A 19,670-nucleotide genomic window follows, 5' to 3' on the forward strand; every position below is an offset into this window, starting at 1 on the left:
TCTTCAAGCCGCTCCTCATGGGGCTTATTCTCCAGACTCTTAATCATTTTAGTTGCCCTCCTCTGGACAGCTTAGAGTCAACATCTCCCCTCAATTGTGGTGCCCAGAATTGGACACAGTGCGATTCCAGGTGTGGTCTGACCAAGGCAGAATAGAATAGAGGGGTAGCATGGATCTAGGCACTTAAACTCCTATTTATGCACTAGCACCCTTTGGCAGGAAAGGCAAAAGACCCTTTAAAACTACAGCTCCCATAATTCCATAGCATTGAGCCATGGCAGTTAAAAGAGTGTCAAGCTGCATTAATTCTACAGTGCGCGTGCACTGTGCGTTGTCTTACAAGAATCGCTGCTTGACTATCAAAAGTGGGTGCTAGAAATAATATAATACAAAAGCTGACTGGCACAACCTGGGGATCACAACCAGACACAGTGAAGACATCTGCCCTTGTGCTTTGCTACTCTGCTGCTGAATACGCAGGCCCAGTGTGGAATGCATCTCACCACACTAATACAGTGGATGTGGCTATTAATGAGACATGCCACATTATCACAGGGTGTCTATGCCCTACAACGCTGGAGAAATTATACTGCTTAGCTGGTATTGCACCACTTGATATCTGCCAGGAAGTAGAAGCCTGTAATGAAGGGACCAAGGCAGTGACATCTCCGGCCCATCCTCTGTTTGGATATCAGTCAGCAAGCCAATGCCATGAATCAAGAAATAACTTCCTAAGATCTACAGAGAGACTCACAGGAACATCTCAGCAAGCAAGAGTCCAAAAGTGGCAGGCTAAGACCCGGAACCTCAATCAGTGGCTGAGACCGGATGAGAGATTCCCTCCTGGGCACATAGAAGACTGAGCGACTTGAAAGGCACGGAACAGACTGCACTCTGGCACCATTATGCAGAGCCAACCTTCAGAAATGGGGCCACAAAGTGGAGTCCACGACATGCGAGTGCGGAGGAGAGCAAACCACAGACCACAGACTACAATGCAGCCTGAGCCCTGCCACATGCACAATGGAGGACCTTCTCACAGCAACGCCAGAGGCACTCCAAGTGCCAGCTTCTGATCAAAGGACATTTAGTATAATGCCAAGTTTGCAAACTTTGTTTGTGGACAGACACACACTATAACTGTATTCTCAATTCACAGGAGAGGCAGATGAGCTCCCTCTATCAGCTCCAGCTCCTCATTCGGGGACATGAGAGAAGCCTCCCACAAGGATGATAAAAACATCAACTCATCCGGGCATCTCCTGGCAACGTCCTTGCAGACAGCCAATTCTCTCACACCAGAAGTGACTTGAAGTTTCTCAAGTCGCTCCTGACATGACAAAAAAAAAATTGCTTCTGACACAATCAATAAAAAAGGTGTAATTTCCCCACATTTTTGCAAATATAAAATGAGAGAGGGGAAGGGGAGAGAAAGATAAATATGTTGTGAGCCTCTGTTTCGTTTCTGAATTCCATTTTCTGAGTGAAAAACAATACTGTTTCTTAAAATCCTTGGTGTTTTGAAAGGATTTGCCTTTTGGTAATATTCTGTTGCAGGCAACACAACGGTATTGCTAGCAGTTAAGAAAAATGTGTTCCAGGAAAGGCTTGTAAGAAAATATCAAGGATTTAACAAAAATCACCAACAGAGAAAGGAAATGAATACTTTGAATCTCCAAGACAAATTGTGGCAATTCTCGTCAAATTTGTTGCCAAAATATTAGGAAAAAACCCTACTTTTTTGTGTTATGAAGCCACTGATACATTTTTTAAAAGAATTGAACCGTTTTGCTCTTTCTTTGTTTTCTTATTTATCTTTACTGTGGAGTCTTCTGCCTTTCAGCCTCAGCATCCACGGCTTGCTTTGCTGAGGATGAGGAATACTGGAACTGTTGTCCCAGCCAGGTCTATATAGCCAATGTACAGGGTTAGTCAAAATGAATAGGCCAATAAGAAAATTAATTGTACCCGAATGTATGTTTACTGTAACCAAACCACAGCTACGTAGCGACAGATAAACTATCAAAGTTTTTTTTGAGCAACACACATGTACGTTAATGCCGCTAGGCGTCGCCAGGAGTCGCTGTTTTCAAAATGGCGGAATCAGGCAAAGAGAAGGCGTTTTGTGTGATGACATTTGCTAAAACAATGTCAGTAATTACGGTCCAGCGAGAATTTCGAGCCAAGTATGGCAAGGAACCACCTCATCGACATTCCATTGGGGTATGTGAAAGACACTGTGTTCCGACCTCCATTACCGCTGACCTTGGACGACTTAAAACAGCGCATATGTGCTGCATTCGATGCCATTACGTCGGATGTGCTGCAACGGATGTGGAATGAACTGGACTATCGCTTGGACGTCTGCCGTGTCACACGGGGCGCCCATATCGAACATCTCTGAAGGTGAGACAAAACTTTGATAATTTATCTGTCGATACGTAGCTGTAGTTTGGTTACAATAAACATACATTCGTCTAAAATTAATTTTCTTATTGGCCTATTCATTTTGACTAACCCTGTATTTTTTTTTATTTATCATGTCAGAAGTGAATTGAGAAAGTGGTTATAATGTATAGAAAAACCACAAAGTGTCCAAAGTATCTGGCCACTTGGAGTGCCTTTGGTGTGGCTATAAGAAGGTCCTCCCTTGTGCATGTGGCCGGGCTCAGGTTGCATTGCAGCAGGTGGTCAGTGGTTTGCTCTTCTCCTCAATCGCATGTCGTGGACTCCACTTTGTGGCCCCATTTCTTAAGGCTGGCTCTGCATCTCATGGTACTATACAATATCCCAGAATACTTGTAGGTATCAGAACAAACACAAAACAATCTATGTGTAATATCAAAGTGTAATATCAAAAGAGCATATAGTATGCAATTTACCAAAATCCCCAGTACATAGCTCAATTCAGTGGCACAAAGCAAAATCAAAAGGAGCAACCGCTTTCAAACTTAACAGTTCTAGGTCTGAATAAGGGTTCCACTGTATATAGGCTTCAGGGATACATTCAGTGAGAAAAATTATGTACGAAGTAAGCATTGAGTCATGAGGCTATATGTAGACTGAAGACAATAATGAGGACGGAACACCTAGGACTGTTAAGTTTGAGAGCGATTGCTCCTTTTGATTTTGCTTTGTGCCACTGAATTGAGCTATGTACTGGGGATTTTGGTAAATTGCATACTATATGCTCTTTTGATATTACACTTTGATATTACACATAGATTGTTTTGTGTTTGTTCTGCATCTCATGGTGCCAGAGCGCATCCTGTTCAGCACCTTCCAAGTCACCCAGTCTTCTGTGTGCACAGGAGAGAGTTTCTCATCTGTTATCAGCCACAGAATTAAGGTTCCAGGTTTTCGCCTGCCACTTTTGGACTCTTCCTTGCTGAGGTGTACCTGTGAGTCTCTGTAGATCTTAGGAAGCTATTTCTTGATTTAAAGCATTGGCATACTGGCTGATATCTGAACAGAGGATGGGCTGGAGATGTCATCACCGACTTGGTCCTTTCATTACTGGCTGCTACTTCCTGCCCCGGAGTGTGGTGGAGGCTCCTTCTTTGGAGGCTTTTAAACAGAGACTGGATGGACATCTGTCGGGGGTGCTTTGAATGCAATTTTCCTGCTTCTTGGCAGGGAGTTGGACTGGATGCCCCATGAGGTCTCTTCCAACTCTATGATTCTATAATATCAGGTGGTGCAATACTGGCTAAACAGTATAATTTCTCCAGTGGTGTAGGGCGGAGATATCCTGTGATAATGTGGCATGTCTCATTAAGAGTCACATTCACTGTTTTAATGTGGTGAGATGCATTCTTTTGTTGTAAACCGCCCTGAGTCCCTTTGGGGAAATAGGGTGGTAGATAAATAAAGAATTATTATTATTATTATTATTATTATTATTATTATTATTATTATTCCACACTGGGCATGTGTACTCAGCAGCAGAGTAGCAAAATGCAAGGGCAGATGTCTCCACTGTGTCTGGTTGTGATCCCCAGGTTGTGCCAGTCAGCTTTCGTATGATATTATTTCTAGGGACCACTTTTTACTTGATATTCAAGCAGTGCTTCTTGTAGGTCAGAGCATAGTGCAGAGTGACTCCCAGGGTTTTTGGTGTGTTGCAATGCTCCAGTGCGATTCCTTCCCAGGTCATCCTCAGAGCTCGAGATGCTTGTCCGTTCTTAAGATGAAAAGCACACGCCTGCATTTTAGATGGATTAGGAATAAGCCGGTTTTCCCTGTAATAGGCAGTAAGAGCATCATCCAAAAGAAGGCCTACACTTCCCATTGAATTACTAATAATTTTATATTTGTTAAAATTGTTCTTCATTTTAATTATTATATTGTTTTTAAGTGTTTTTTACATTGTTGTTGTTCATTTGTTCAGTCGTCTCCGACTCTTCGTGACCTCATGGACCAGCCCACGCCAGAGCTCCCTGTTGACCGTCACCACCCCCAGCTCCTTCAAGGTCAGTCCAGTCACTTCAAGGATGCCATCCATCCATCTTGCCCTTGGTCGGCCCCTCTTCCTTTTGCCTTCCACTTTCCCCAGCATAATAGTCTTCTCTAGGCTTTCCTGTCTCCTCATGATGTGGCCAAAGGACTTCAGCTTTGTCTCTAGTCTCCTTCCCTCCAATGAGCAGCCAGGCTTTCTTTCTTGGAGGATGGACTGGTTGGATCTTCTCGCAGTCCAAGGCACTCTCAGACCTTTCCTCCAACACCACAGCTCAAAAGCATCGATCTTCCTTCGCTCAGCCTTCCCGAAGGTCCAGCTCTCACATCTGTAGGTGACTACAGGGAAGACCATGGCTTTGACCAGGCAATGGATCTTTGTTGCCAGTCTGATGTCTCTACTCTTGACTATTTAATTGAGATTGGATATTGCTCTCCTCCCAAGAAGGAAGCGTCTTCTGATTTCCTGGCCACAGTCTGCGTCTGCAGTCATCTTTGTGCCTAGAAATACGAAGTCTGTCACGGCCTCCACATTTTCTCCCTCTATTTTCCAGTTGTCAATCATTCTTGTTGCCATAATCTTGTTTTTTTTTTTATGTTTAGCTGCAACCCAGCTTTTGCGCTTTCTTCTTTCACCTTGATTAGATCTTTCACCTTGATTTTACATTACAAATAAGATATGTGCAGTGTGCATAGGAATTCATTCATTTTTTTCAAACTATAATCCGGCCCTCCAAAAGTTTGAGGGACAGTTTGAGGTTTGAGGACCCCTGACCTAGACCTTCAGAGAGCTTTTGTTCAACCATCTCAAAGCTCCCTTCTTGAGCAGTGATGGCATGATCATCAGCATAGATGAAACTCTCTGTCCCTTATGGCAGTGGCTGATCAGTTGTGTAAATGTTAAACAATATATTTATGATGAGTGATTGGATTCCATTCATTGTGGGGTCAGGACTCACCCTCCACTCTGCTCTGCATTGATCCAAATGCCTATAAGCTTGGATTATTCACAGAATCATAGTTGGAAAAGAATTCCAGAGGCCATCCAGTCCAACTTCCTTCTGCTATACTGTCCAAGCCCTCTTGACAGATGGCCATCCAGTTTCTGATTAAAAACCTCCATAGAAGGAGACTCCACCAGCAGCATATTCCAACATCGAACAGTTCTTATCAGGACATTCTTCCTAGTGTATTGTCGAAGGCTTTCATGGCTGGAATCACTGGGTTGTTGTAGGTTTTTCCGGGCTATATGGCCATGTTCTAGAGGCATTCTCTCCTGACGTTTTGCCTGCATCTATGGCAAGCATCCTCAGAGGTAGTGAGGTCTGTTGAAACTAGGAAACAGGGTTTATATATCTGTGGAATGACCAGGGTGGGGCAAAGGACTCTTGTCTGCTGGAGCTAGGTGTGAAGGTTTCAACTGACCACCTTGATTAGCATATAATGGCCTGACAGTGCCTAGAGCAAACTTGTGTTGAGAGGTGATTAGATGTCCGTGTTTGTTTCCTCTGTCTTCCTAAGAGATTTGCAGGATTTTTGGAGGCAGCATAGAATCATAGAATCAAAGAGTTGGAAGAGACCTCATGGGCCATCCAGTCCAACCCCATTCTGCCAAGAAGCAGGAATATTGCATTCAAATCACCCCTGACAGATGGCCATCCAGCCCCTGTTTAAAAGCTTCCAAAGAAGGAGCCTCCACCACACTCTGGGGCAGAGAGTTCCACTGCTGAACAGCTCTCACAGTGAGGAAGTTCTTCCTCATGTTCAGATGGAATCTCCTCTCTTGTAGTTGATCCCAAGGAAGTTTCGAGTTTGTGGCACAGTTTCCCCTCCGAGCTGAATCCATATATCTCATTTGCAGCTAGTGATTTGGACGCAACGGAGGATGTGTTGCTCATCTTGGAAGATGCGCTTTTACTGCTGGGCTTTGTCATGTCAGTGAGGCATCCTATATCACTCTCACGCGCCTGTTGCACTTGGCAGGCGAAAACCGGTTTGGGGAATCGGTCCGGCCCCTTTCCAAAATACGCTCTGCGCCTTTTGGACTATCCATTCCCTCCGCCGTCATTAATATTTTGTTTTGGGACCTTGGGAAGTTTGTTTGCTGTGTTTCCATAGCAATCCACTCCATTCTGGATCCCTTCTTCTCTCTTTCTCAAAAGAAAAAGTCTATTTTGTGCTGCATTTTTTGAACTCTGCCCAATACCTTCCACTCCCTCAAGTAGGAAAGCTGTAAATTTAGCCCCAAAGTCCTATCCCATCTTCTCCATATTTTTGCTCTATTCTTCGGATGAGGATCAGAAATTTTCGAGGGTCAAGTGGATCTGAACAAGACTTGCCAGATCACCAGTCCTGGCTCTGCGTTTCCAATTTCCATGGGTTATCTCTTAGGCCCTTTTGGAAAACCTTGAACTCTTTATGTGCATAAGACTGTAGACAGGACATAAATTCTGTGTGCCCAACGGGACGCCGGGGCTGCCTCAGATTAAAGGCCCTTGGATTTCCTTAAAACAGAGTCTTTAGATTGCTTAAAGGTTCAACAAAGTTCTTTATTAATGAAAACAAACAGGTACTTTAAGGCTTTCTTAATAGTCTATTTCAGTGTTTCTCAACCTGGGGGTCGGGACCCCTGAGGGGGTCATGAGGGGGTGTCAAAGGGGTCGCCAAAGACCATCAGAAAACACAGTATTCTGTGTGGGAAGTTTGACCCAATTCTATTGTTGGTCGAGTTCAGAAGGCTCTTTGATTGTAGGTGAACTATAAATCCCAACAACTACAACTCCCAAATGTCAAGGTCTATTTTCCTCAGACGCCACCAGTGTTCACATTTGGGCATATTGAGTATTTGTGCCAAGTTTGGTCCAGATTCATTATTGCATGAATCCACAGCACTCCTCTGGGTATAGGTGAACTACAACTCCCAAACTCAAGGTCAATGCCCACCAAATCCTTCCAGTGTTTTCTAAAAGTCATGGGAGTTCTGTGTGCCAAGTTCGGTTTAAATCCATCGCTGGTGGAGTTCAGAACGCTTTTTGATTATAGGTGAACTATGAATCCCAGCAACTACAACTTCCAAATTACAAAATCAGTCCTCCCCCCAACCCCACTAGCATTCACATTTGGGCATATAGGGTATTTGTGCTCAATTTAGTCCAGTGAATGAAAATCCATTCTGCATATCGGATATTTATGATTGATAACTGTAGTAAAATGACAGGTATCAAGTAGCAATGAAAACATATGTTGTGGGGCCCCCACAACATATGGAACTGCATTAAGGGGTCATGGCATTAGCAAGGTTGAGAACCACTGGTCTATTGGCTCTTTCTCAACCTTGTCCACAGGGAACAGGCACTATCTTCATAAACTGTATTTTAACTAATGGGGAAATCCTTAACTTCTAATCTGGGCAGTCTGTCTTTGCCTCTGTTGGCGTGGAGCCCCTGCACCCGGTACCAACTTTGTCTGGCTTCCGCGAGTGACCCTTACCAAGCAGAGCTTTGTAGACTTCCAGGGGAAAAATAATTCAGGTTTCAGTGATGGCTGACTGAAGTCCTTCAGGAAAGGAACTGTAGCGCTGTATAACCCCGGCCAAGCTGTGGACTGTATATCTCCCCGGCCAAGCCATAGAAGACGAAGCTTTCTACAGGAGCTATTGGTTTTATGTCCTGTGTGAAAGGCTTCTCTGTGTGGACTGACCCAAAAAGGCTCCTATTACCTCCAAAAAACCCAAAAATGGGGCGGGACCAGGGAACCTAACGATAATTGACAGGTGGCTTGCACTATGATTGCAGCCAAAAGAAGCCACCTATCTGCAGAGTCCCTGAAACTTAGGACTATAACAAACTTTCAATGCAAAGCAACAAAATTGGAGCTCCTGGTACAGTTGTACCTGCACACTTTAACCTTTTGGAGAAAAATGGCATTCACAACCAGTTGAAAATCTTAACCTTTTGGAAAAGTATGATCTTCCAGAAAAGATCCAAAAACTCGTTTGAGTAAAATCTTCTCTTCAGTAGTATATAACCACATGTACTTGTGCAAGGCAGTTTGGTTCTCAGTTGTTAGACTGATAACTTACTTGTCTCCGATCTGTTAGGAACAGAGATTATGCCACTGCACAAAATACAGCAATTCTTCAGAAGTGTTCTTTTCAGTGCCCAAAAACATCTACTCTCCCATAGAATATATCATGCTCTCAAGAGACAAAAATAAAGTAGACTTCGCTGAAAGCAACGTATCTGGTTTACTCACAACCTTCATGTATTCAGCATACAGGCCCCATATACAGTGTATTGAAACTGCATTATATAGTCAGTGTAGACTCATATAATGAAGTTCAAAGCGGTAAAACTGCATTATATGGAGTCTACGCTGACCATATAAAGTAGTTTCAAATTGTGTAACATGGCAGTGTAGATGAGGCATGAATGCAAATGCATAATTAATTAAGATTGCATCTACGTTGTAGAGTTAATGCAGTTTGGGATCACTTGAACTGCCGCAGGGTTCCGTCCTGGGCCCGGTCCTGTTCAACATTTTTATTAATGACTTAGATGAAGGGCTAGAAGGCAGGATCATCAAGTTTGCAGACGACACCAAATTGGGAGGGATAGCCAAGACTCCAGAGGACAGGAGCAGGATCCAAAGGGATCTTGACAGATGAGAGAGATAATGGGCCAAAACTAACAAAATGAAGTTCAACAGTGACAAATGCAAGATACTCCACTTTGGCAGAAAAAACGAAATGCAATGATACAGAATGGGGGACGATGCCTGGCTCAAGAGCAGGACGTGTGAAAAAGATCTTGGAGTCCTTGTGGACAACAAGTTAAACATGAGCCAACAATGTGATGTGGCGGCAAAAAAAGCCAATGGGATTTTGGCCTGCATCAAGAGGAGCAGAGTGTCTAGATCTAGGGAAGTCCTGCTCCCCATGCTCTATTCAGCTTTGGTTAGACCACACCTGGAATATTGTGTCCAATTCTGGGCACCACAATTCAAGAGAGATATTGACAAGCTGGAATGTGTCCAGAGGAGGGCGACTAAAATGATAAAAGGTCTGGAGAACAAGCCCTATGAGGAGCGGCTTAAGGAGCTGGGCATGTGTAGCCTGAAGAAGAGAAGGCTGAGAGGGGATATGATAGCCATGTATAAATATGTGAGAGGAAGCCACAGGGAGGAGGGAGCAAGCTTGTTTTCTGCTTCCTTGGAGACTAGGACGCGGAACAATGGCTTCAAACTACAAGAGAGGAGATTCCATCTGAACATTAGGAAGAACTTCCTGACTGTGAGAGCCGTTCAGCAGTGGAACTCTCTGCCCCGGAGTGTGGTGGAGGCTCCTTCTTTGGAGGCTTTTAAACAGAGGCTGGATGGCCATCTGTCAGGGGTGATTTGAATGCACTATTATAAACCATGATTTGAATGCAATATTCCTGCTTCTTGGCAGAATGGGGTTGGACTGGATGGCCCATGAGGTCTCCTCCAACTCTTTGATTCTATGATTCTATGATTCTATGCCATTGCTCGGTGTCATGGAGTCATAGGAGCTATAGATATCCTTCACTGCCAAAGAGTGTTGCTGTCTCACGAAACTACAATCTCCATGACTCCATAGCATTGAGCCACCACACTTAAAGGGGTATCAAACTGCATGTATTTGACAGTGTGGATGCAACCCAGGTCTCAGGTGTGGAGCCGGAAAACTGCAGGACGAACCCGAAAGGCCAGAGCTAATCTGTGCAGAGATGGCGTGCCGTCCTTTGAAGAGAAGTGGAGCTCGAAGCAGGGTTTCCGCAGGAAGCGCACCCAGGATGCTGACTCCGGATAATAACCTCCGAATGTCAATCGCAGCCACGTCCCGTGGTCTTTGTGGCTTTTTGTCGTGCTTGTCATTCCAGGAAATTTTGCTGGGTTCTAAGATCCATCTTGCTTCGCTTGGGTGGAGCACACCTTGCTAGAAAAACCTTTCTTGGAAGTTTTACGTGTTCAATGATTGACTTCAATTTATTGTACCTTGACTTACAGCCCACCTGTTCTCTCAAGACTGTCGTTTTACAAGATCTTTAGCAGTGACTCAAAGTTATGAGATCCTGGGATTTGCAGTTTTAGCAGTGGTTCAGTGTTATGGGATCCTGGGAGTTGCAGTTTTAGCAGTGGCTCAGTCTTATGGGATCCTGGGAGTTCCAGTTTTTGCTGTGGCTCAATGTTATGGGATCCTGGGAGTTGTAGTTTTACAAGATCTTTAGCAGTGGCTCAGTATTATGGAATCATGGGAGTTGCAGTTTTAGCAGTGGCTCAATGTTATGGGATCCTGGGAGTTGTAGTTTTACAAGATTTGTAGCAGTGGTTCAATGTTAATATTATCCTGGGAGTTGTAGTTTTACAATATTTGTATCAGCAGTTCAAGGTTAATGTTATTCTGGGAGTTGTAGTTTTACAAGATCTTTAGCAGTGGCTCAGTATTATGGAATCATGGGAGTTGCAGTTTTAGTAGTGGCTCAATGTTATGGGATCTTGGGAGTTATAGTTTTACAAGATCTTTAGCACTGGCTCAAAGTTATGGGATCCTGGGAGTTGTAGCTTTAGCAGTAGCTCAATGTTATGGGATCCTGGGAGTTGTAGTTTTACAAGATCTTTAGCAGTGGCTCAAAGTTATGGGATCATGGAAGTTGTAGTTTTACAAGATCTTTAGCACTGGCTCAAAGTTATGTAATCCTGGGAGTTGTAGTTTTAGCAGTGGCTCAAAGTTATGGTATCTTGGGAGTTGTAGTTTTACAAGATCTTTAGCACTGGCTCAAAGTTATGGGATCCTGGGAGTTGTATTTTTACAAGATCTTTTGCAGTGGCTCAAAGTTATGGGATCATGGGAGTTGTAGTTTTAGCAGTGGCTCAATGTTATGGGATCATAGAAGTTGTAGTTTTACAAGATCTTTAGCACTGGCTCAAAGTTATGTAATCCTGGGAGTTGTAGTTTTAGCAGTGGCTCAAAGTTATGGTATCTTGGGAGTTGTAGTTTTACAAGATCTTTAGCACTGGCTCAAAGTTATGGGATCCTGGGAGTTGTATTTTTACAAGATCTTTTGCAGTGGCTCAAAGTTATGGGATCATGGAAGTTGTAGCTTTAGCAGTGACTCAATGTTATGGGATCCTGGGAATTGTAGTTTTAAAAGATCTTTAGCGGTGGCTCAAAATTATGGGTTCATGGGGGTTGTAGCTTAGCAGTGGCTAAATCTTATGGAATCCTGGGAATTGTAGTTTTACAAGATCTTTAGCAGTGGCTCAGTATTATGGAATCATGGGAGTTGCAGTTTTAGTAGAACCTCAATGTTATGTGATCTTGGGAGTTGTAGTTTTACAAGACCTTTAGCACTGGCTCAAAGTTATGGAATCCTGGGAGTTGCATTTTTACAAGATCTTTAGCAGTGGCTCAGTATTATGGAATCATGGGAGTTGTAGTTGTAGTGGTGGCTCAATGTTATGGGATCTTGGGAGTTGTAGTTTTACAAGATCTTTAGCAGTGGCTCAGTATTATGGAATCATGGGCGTTGCAGTTTTAGCAGTGGCTCAATGTTATGGGATCTTGGGAGTTGTAGTTTTACAAGACCTTTAGCACTGGCTCAAAGTTATGGGATCCTGGGAGTTGTAGTTTTACAAGATCTATAGCAGTGGCTCAATGCTATGGAATCCTGGGAGTTGTAGTTTTACAAGATCTTTAGCCTTTTGTGATAAAGAAGGTGCTGATGCACCATCAAGCTGCAGCTCCTAGGAATCTATAGCATTCAGACGTAGTAGTGTAAGTGGTGTTAAACTGCATTTGTTCTCCAGTGTAGATGTAACTGTCGCCACTCTGAAACATGGCAATGGTGGAGGTGGATTTTTGGGGAGGATGGTTTGCAGGATTTGGGGGAAAGGTCTTGATCCATCTCTCTTTCTTTGGTCCTCAGGAGCTGCTCTCGGAGGACGAAGCCGAGGACCTGGCCCCGGTATGTGGATGCTCTTCTTCTTCTTCTTGGCTACGGTTTGGGCTCTGCTCCGGCTGACCAGTATGCGTACGTGTGTCCATATGTGTGCTTAGGCGGCCTGGGGACAAGGAGAGCATGTGTCTGGAGCACATCAACTCCTTGGCACACGGGAAACGTCGGAAGGCCAGACTGTAGGAAACAGGCTTCTTCCTTTCCCCTTCCAGGACCTGGGAGCCGCCTTGGTGGTTTGCAAAAGATAAACACAAACTTGGGTTGCATTTAGATGGTAGACTTGATGGAGTTTGACCCTACTTGGACTGCCATGTTGCAGTGCTATGGAGTCAGGGGAGTTATAGTTTGGTGGGAATAGAAGGGCAAGGGCCTTGGGGAACTACAACTCCAAGGATTCCAAAGTATTGAGCTAGGAGAGTTCAAGTGGAGTCAAACTGCATTAATTATGCAGTGCATGTGCCCTTTTTTGGCAGAGGAAGCTAAAGACCTTGTCAAACTACCACTCCCAGGACCCCATAGCATTGAACCATGGTCATTAAAGTGGTGTCAGATCATTATTATTATTACTAGCCGTCCCCTGCTACGCGTTGCTGTGGCCCAGTCTGTGTATATGTGTTTTGTGTTTGTATATGTGTGTATGTATATATTTGCATATATATTTGTATATATGTGTGTTTGCATATATATACGTGGTTTTGCACATGTGTTGTAATGTTGTGTATATATTTGTGTGTATGTGTATATATGTGTGTATTACTGTGTTTCTATGTGTATATATATATTGTGTATAAGTGTGTGCTTGGGTATATGGATATATGTGTGTGTATATGTGTGCATGTATGTGTATATGTATATGCATGTAGGTGTATATGTATGTGTGCATATGTGTATATTTGTGTGTGCTTGCGTATATATGTGTGTGTCTGTATGTATGTGTGCATGAGTATATGTATATTTCTCTATTTATATGTGTATATGTATATTGTGTATATGTGTGTGCTTGGGTATATGCATATATGTGTGTTTATATATGTCTATGTGTATATGTGTGTAGGTGTATATGTAGGCATGTATATATGTATATTTGTGTGTGCTTGCATATATATGTGTGTGTCTGTGTGTCTGTGTGCATGTGTATATGTATATTTCTGTGTTTCTATGTGTATATGTATATTGTGTATATGTGTGTGCTTGGGTATATGCATATATGTGTGTATGTATGTGTATATGTATATGCATGTAGGTGTATGTTTATGTGTATATTTCTGTGTGCTTGTGTATATGTATGTGTGTCTGTATGTATGTGTGCATGTGTATATGTATATTTCTGTGTTTATATGTATATGTGTATATTGTGAATACGTGTGTGTTTGTGTATATGCATATATGTGTGTATGTATGTGTATATGTATATGCATGTAGGTGTATATGTATGTGTGTATATGAGTATATTTGTGTGCGTTTGCATATATATGTGTGTCTGTATGTATGTGTGCATGTGTATATGTATATTTCTGTGTTTATATGTGTGTATGTATGTGTATATGTATATGCATGTAGGTATATATGTATGTATGTGTATATGTGCATATTTGTGTGTGCTTGTGTATATATATATATGTGTGTGTATGTGTGCATGTGTATATGTATATTTCTGTGTTTATATGTGCATATGTATATTGTGTATATGTGTGTGCTTGGGTATATGCATATATGTGTGTATATATGTGTGTGATAGTCACTCATTGGCCTGATGGGTGTCTTGTGTCCAAATTTGGTGTCAATTCGCCCAGTGGTTTTTGAGTTATGCTAATCCCACAAACGAACATTACATTTTTATTTATATAGATTATTATTATTATTATTATTATTATTATTATATATTGACAGGTTGCCCTGACATGACAAATAAATAAATAAATAATTATTATTATTATTCAGAGGTCCCTTATTATTATTATTATTATTATTATTATTATTATTATTATTATTCAGATTGTTATGAAAGTCATGAATGGCTGTTTTCTCTCTTGTGTTTCCACCTTGTTCCTCTAGGTGGCAGTCTCTACTGGCTGGAACAGCCAAGGGAAGTTCCTTCACCATCTTGCCCAGCAGGGGGCGCTCCGCCAACGAAGGCAAGGTGAGTTTTTGGAGCTCATTTCCCTGGATTGGTGCATCCAGAACTGCCATGGCTCAATGCTATGGAATCATGGGAGCTGTAGTTTTACAAGGTCTTTTGCCTTTCCTGCCAAAGACTGCTAGTGCCTTATCAAACCACAACTCCCATACTTTCATAGCGTTGAGTTGGAGCACTTAAAGCACCATGGCTCAATGCTATGGAACCATGGGAGTTGTAGTTTTACCAGGTCCTTGGCCTTCCTTGCCAAAGAGTGCTATTGCCATGCCAAACTACAAATCTCGTGATTTCATAGCGTAGAGTTGGAGCAGTTTAAGTCTATGGAACCATGGGAGTTGTAGTTTTACAAGGTCCTTGGCCTTCCTTGCCAAAGAGTGCTATTGCCATGCCAAACTACAAATCTCGTGATTTCATAGCGTAGAGTTGGAGCAGTTTAAGTCTATGGAATCCTGTGAGTTGCAGTTTTACAAGGTCTTTTGCCTTCCTTGCCAAAGAGTGCTATTGCCATGCCAAACTACAAATCTCGTGATTTCATTGCGTAGAGTTGGAGCAGTTTAAATCTATGGAATCCTGGGAGTTGTAGTTTTACAAGGTCTTTTGTCTTCCCTGCCAAAGAGCATTATTGCCTTACAAAACTACAACTCCTATATTTTCATTGCTTAGGGCAGTTAAAGTGCCCTGGCTCAATGCTATGTAACTATGGGAATTGTAGTTTACAATGTCCTTTGCCTTCCTTGCCAAAGAGCGCTATTGCCTTGTCAAACTACAGTTCCCATGATTTCATAGCGTAGAGTTGGAGCAGTTTAAGTCTATGGAATCCTGGGAGTTGTAGTTTTACAAGGTCTTTTGCCTTCCCTGCCAAAGAGTGCTTGTGCCTTGCCAAACTACAACTCCTATACTTTCATAGCGTAGAATTGAGGCAGATAAAATGCCATGGCTCAATGCTATGGAATCCTGTGAGTTGTAGTTTTACAAGGTCTTTTGCCTTCCCTGCCAAAGAGCACTTGTGCCTTGCTAAACTAAAAGTCCTATACTTTCATAGCATAGAATTGAGGCAGATAAAATGCCATGGCTCAATGCTATGGAATCCTGTGAGTTGTAGTTTTACAAGGTCTTTTGCCTTCCCTGTCAAAGAGCACTTATGCCTTGCTAAACTAAAACTCCTATACTTTCATAGCATAGAATTGAGGCAGATAAAATGCCATGGCTCAATGCTATGGAGTCCTGGGAGTTGTAGTTTTACAAGGTCTTTTGCCTTCCCTGCCAAAGAGCACTTGTGCCTTGCTAAACTAAAACTCCTATACTTTCATAGCATAGAATTGAGGCAGATAAAATGCCATGGCTCAATGCTATGGAATCCTGTGAGTTGTAGTTTTACAAGGTCTTTTGCCTTCCCTGCCAAAGAGCACTTGTGCCTTGCTAAACTAAAACTCATATACTTTCATAGCATAGAATTGAGGCAGATAAAATGCCATGGCTCAATGCTATGGAATCCTGGGAGTTGTAGTTTTACTTTTGCTTTCCCTGCCAAAGAGCACTCGTGCCTTGCCAAACTACAACTCCTATACTTTCATAGCGTAGAATGCTATGGAACCATGGGAGTTGTAGTTTTTGCAAGGTCCTTGGCCTTTCCTGCTAAAGAGTGTTAGTGCCTTGCCAAACTATAATTCCCCTTATTTCATAGCATAGGGTAAAGGCAGTTTAAGTGTATGGAATCTTGGGAGTTGTAATTTTACATGCTCTTTGGCTTTCCCTGCCAAAGACTGCTAGTGTCTTGCCAAACTACAACTCTCATACTTTCATACCACAGAGACAGGGAACCATGGGAGTTGTTGTTTTTGCAAGGTCCTTTGCCTTTCCTGCTAAAGAGCGCTTGTGCCTTGCCAAACTACAACTCTCATAATTCCATAGTTGAGAGTTGGGGCAGTTTAAATCTATGGAATCCTGGGAGTTGCAGTTTTACAAGATCATTTGCCTTCCATGCAGAAGAGCGCTCGTGCCTTGCCAAACTACAACTCCCAGGATTTCATAGTGTAGAGACGGGGCATTTAAAGTCAAAGTGCCACAGCTCAATGCTATGGAATCCTGGGACTTTTGGGAATTGTAGTTCCCCCAAAGGCACTCTTCTACATGTTTTGTTGCCTCTTGACCTATGACTATTTTCTCCCCAGCTGGCAAAGGGAAGCGCTCCAGACCTCGCCGGCCCAGCGCTGTCTCTGCCGCGCATTACGAAGGTGAGAAATGTGGCATCGTGCCCTTATTCCCAGGTTCAAGCTTGCTTCGTATTTTGGAGAACCCTCAGCGGATAATCTCTAGTCCAGGCATGGGCCAACTTTGGCCCTCCCTCCAGGTGTTTTGGACTTCAACTCCCACAATTCCTAACAGCCGGTAGGCTGTTAGGAATTGTGGGAGTTGAAGTCCAAAACACCTGGAGGGAGGGCCAAAGTTGGCCCATGCCTACTATAGCCAGACAATGCAAAATTTTGGGGTGGGTTGTAGTCCCCAAAAGCAACCCTTCCCTGCTTTCTCCTGCTTTCTTTCCCTCCAAAATTGCACTCTTAATATGCTCAGGAGCCTGACCTCGTATTTCTTTATTTCAGTCCAAAGCACGGAGGGACGAGCTGGGATCCAGGCAGGTAACTTTTTTTGAGCTAGGATGTTTTGGGAGGGAGGGAGGATTTGGGAGAATTGATAAGACTTGATTAATGACAACATTAAGAGACAACGTGTCTGTGTTTTGCTGGCAATAATTGTGTTTCGGCCCCTTTTCTTTGGGTGCATCAACAACAGGTCTGTACAACAAGGGACGAAATTACATTAGGTGAAACTTCTATGGGCCACATACAGGTTTTTAGTACTCTACTTTCCAAGCAAGGTATAAATAATGAATAAACTATTTTGCAAATAAAGAGGGGAGTTTCAATTCATAATTAGCTGTGTTTACTCAAGTCTAACACGCCATCAAATCTAATACACACCTGAACTAAAAAAAAAAAAAGGGCATTTGCAGCCCATGTAATGCTCAGTACTAAGGTTACCATATTAGTACTACTTACTTACTTAGGTGATCCCTCGTTGTATGAGCAAAATTGTCCTCCAAGTGCGGTGTCCTGGTGGTGAGATGTGTTATTGTTGTTGTTCATTCGTTCAGTCGTCTCCGACTCTTCGTGACCTCATGGACCAGCCCACGCCAGAGCTCCCTGTCGGCCATCACCACCCCCAGCTCCTTCAAGGTCAGTCCAGTCACTTCAAGGACGCCATCCATCCATCTTGCCCTTGGTCGGCCCCTCTTCCTTTTGCCTTCCACTTTCCCCAGCATCATTCCCTTCTCTAGGCTTTGCTGTCTCCTCATGATGTGGCCAAAGGACCTTCAGCTTTGTCTCTCGTCTCCTTCCCTCCAGTGAGCAGCCGGGCTTTCTTTCCTGGAGGATGGACTGGTTGGATCTTCTCTCAGTCCAAGGCACTCTCAGCACTTTCCTCCAACACCACAGCTCAAAAGCCTCTCTCTTCCTTCGCTCAGCCTTCCCTAAAGTCCAGCTCTCACATCCGTAGGTGACTACAGGGAATACCATGGCTTTGACTAGGCAATGGACCTTTGTTGCCAGTCTGATGTCTCTACTCTTCACTATTTTATCAAGACTGGACATTGCTCTCCTCCCAAGAAGGAAGCGTCTCCTGATTTCCTGGCCACAGTCTGCATCTGCAGTAATCTTTGCACAAAGTCTGTCACGGCCTCCACATTTTCTCCCTCTATTTCCCAGTTGTCAATCATTCTTGTTGCCATAATCTTGGTTTTTTTTGACGTTTAGCTGCAACCCGGCTTTTGCGCTTTCTTCTTTCACCGTGATGAGAAGGCTCCTCAGCTCCTCCTCGCTTTCGGCCATCAGAGTGGTGTCATCTGCATATCTGAGGTTGTTAATGTTTCTTCCAGCAATTTTCACCCCAGCTTTGCATTCATCCAGCCCCGCACATCCTCGCATGATGTGTTCTGCATACAAGTTAAAAAGGTTGGGTGAGAGGATGCAGCCTTGCCGGACGCCTTTCCCAATCTTGAACCCGTCTCCTGTTCCATGGTCAGTTCTGACTGTGGCTCCTTGGTCCTTGTCCAGATTCCTCAGGAGGGAGGGAAGGGGGCTTGGGATGCCCATCCCACCAAGAACTTGCCACAATTTATGATGATCCACACAGTCAAAGGCTTTAGAGTAATCAATGAAGCAGAAGTAGATGTTTTCCTGAAACTCTCTGCCTTTCTCCATTCTCCAGCGGATATTGGCAATCTGGTCTCTTGTTCCTCTGCCTTTTCTAAACCCAGCTTGAACATCTGGCAACTCTCGCTCCATGTATTGCTGGAGTCTTCTTCCTTGCAGGATCTTGAGCATTACCTTACTGGCATGAGAAATAAGGGCCACTGTACGGAAGTTTGAGCAGTCTTTCGCATTTCCCTTTTTTGGTTGTTAAAAAATACTTAAGCGTCTGAGGGGAGAAAGGAAGGGGCTTGAGTCACCTGATTCCACCTTAAATGGGTCACTGTGGCATAGACACCAAGAACTGGGAAGCCCTGGCCCTTGAGCGCTGTAGCTGGAGGTCAGCTGTGACCAGCAGTGCTGTAGAATTTGAAGAGGCACCATATTAGTATAAGTAAGGTAAAAGTCCTCTGACATTAAGGCTAGTTGTGTTTGACTCTGGGGGTTGGTCCTCATCTCCATTTCTAAGCCAAACAGCCGGCGCTGTCCATAGGCACCTCCAAGGTCATGTGGCCAGCATGACTACATTGAGCACTGTTACCTTCCCGCAGAAGCGGTACCTATTGATCTACTCACCCCTAGAGAGCCAGACTTTCCACAAATAGGCGGTCATGGGGAGATGTCGTTTTTCTTGCCGGCCACTCACTTGCCTGATGCTTGCCTCCTCCGTCCTCTCCAGATGCCAATGGGACCATCCATGGATGGGCAGAAGCCAAACTCAATACCACGAGCCCCCTCCGTTACGACCGGGGCCGGCGGGAGTTCACGGTGGTCAAGAGGGGCCTCTATTACCTGTATTGCCAGGTAAGGGGCTAGCGGAGGGGTGGGAGGTCTTTGTGGCAGGGGGCTTATGGGTAA

At 43.6% G+C, this 19,670-nt stretch overlaps 1 protein-coding gene across 1 annotated transcript in view; it reads left to right on the plus strand.

Moving 5' to 3' along the window:
- Positions 1-19,670, plus strand: part of TNFSF12 (TNF superfamily member 12) — a 78,794-nt gene that overhangs the window by 15,963 nt on the left and 43,161 nt on the right. Inside the window, exons 2-6 of the mRNA XM_067469558.1 lie at positions 12,402-12,440; positions 14,487-14,571; positions 16,740-16,802; positions 17,169-17,204; positions 19,492-19,616. Coding sequence (XP_067325659.1) covers positions 12,402-12,440; positions 14,487-14,571; positions 16,740-16,802; positions 17,169-17,204; positions 19,492-19,616 — 348 coding nt within the window. The remainder of the gene's footprint in view (positions 1-12,401; positions 12,441-14,486; positions 14,572-16,739; positions 16,803-17,168; positions 17,205-19,491; positions 19,617-19,670) is intronic.

Source organism: Anolis sagrei, chromosome 6, assembly GCF_037176765.1.
Source record: "Anolis sagrei isolate rAnoSag1 chromosome 6, rAnoSag1.mat, whole genome shotgun sequence".
Taxonomy (NCBI): Eukaryota; Metazoa; Chordata; class Lepidosauria; order Squamata; family Dactyloidae; genus Anolis; species Anolis sagrei.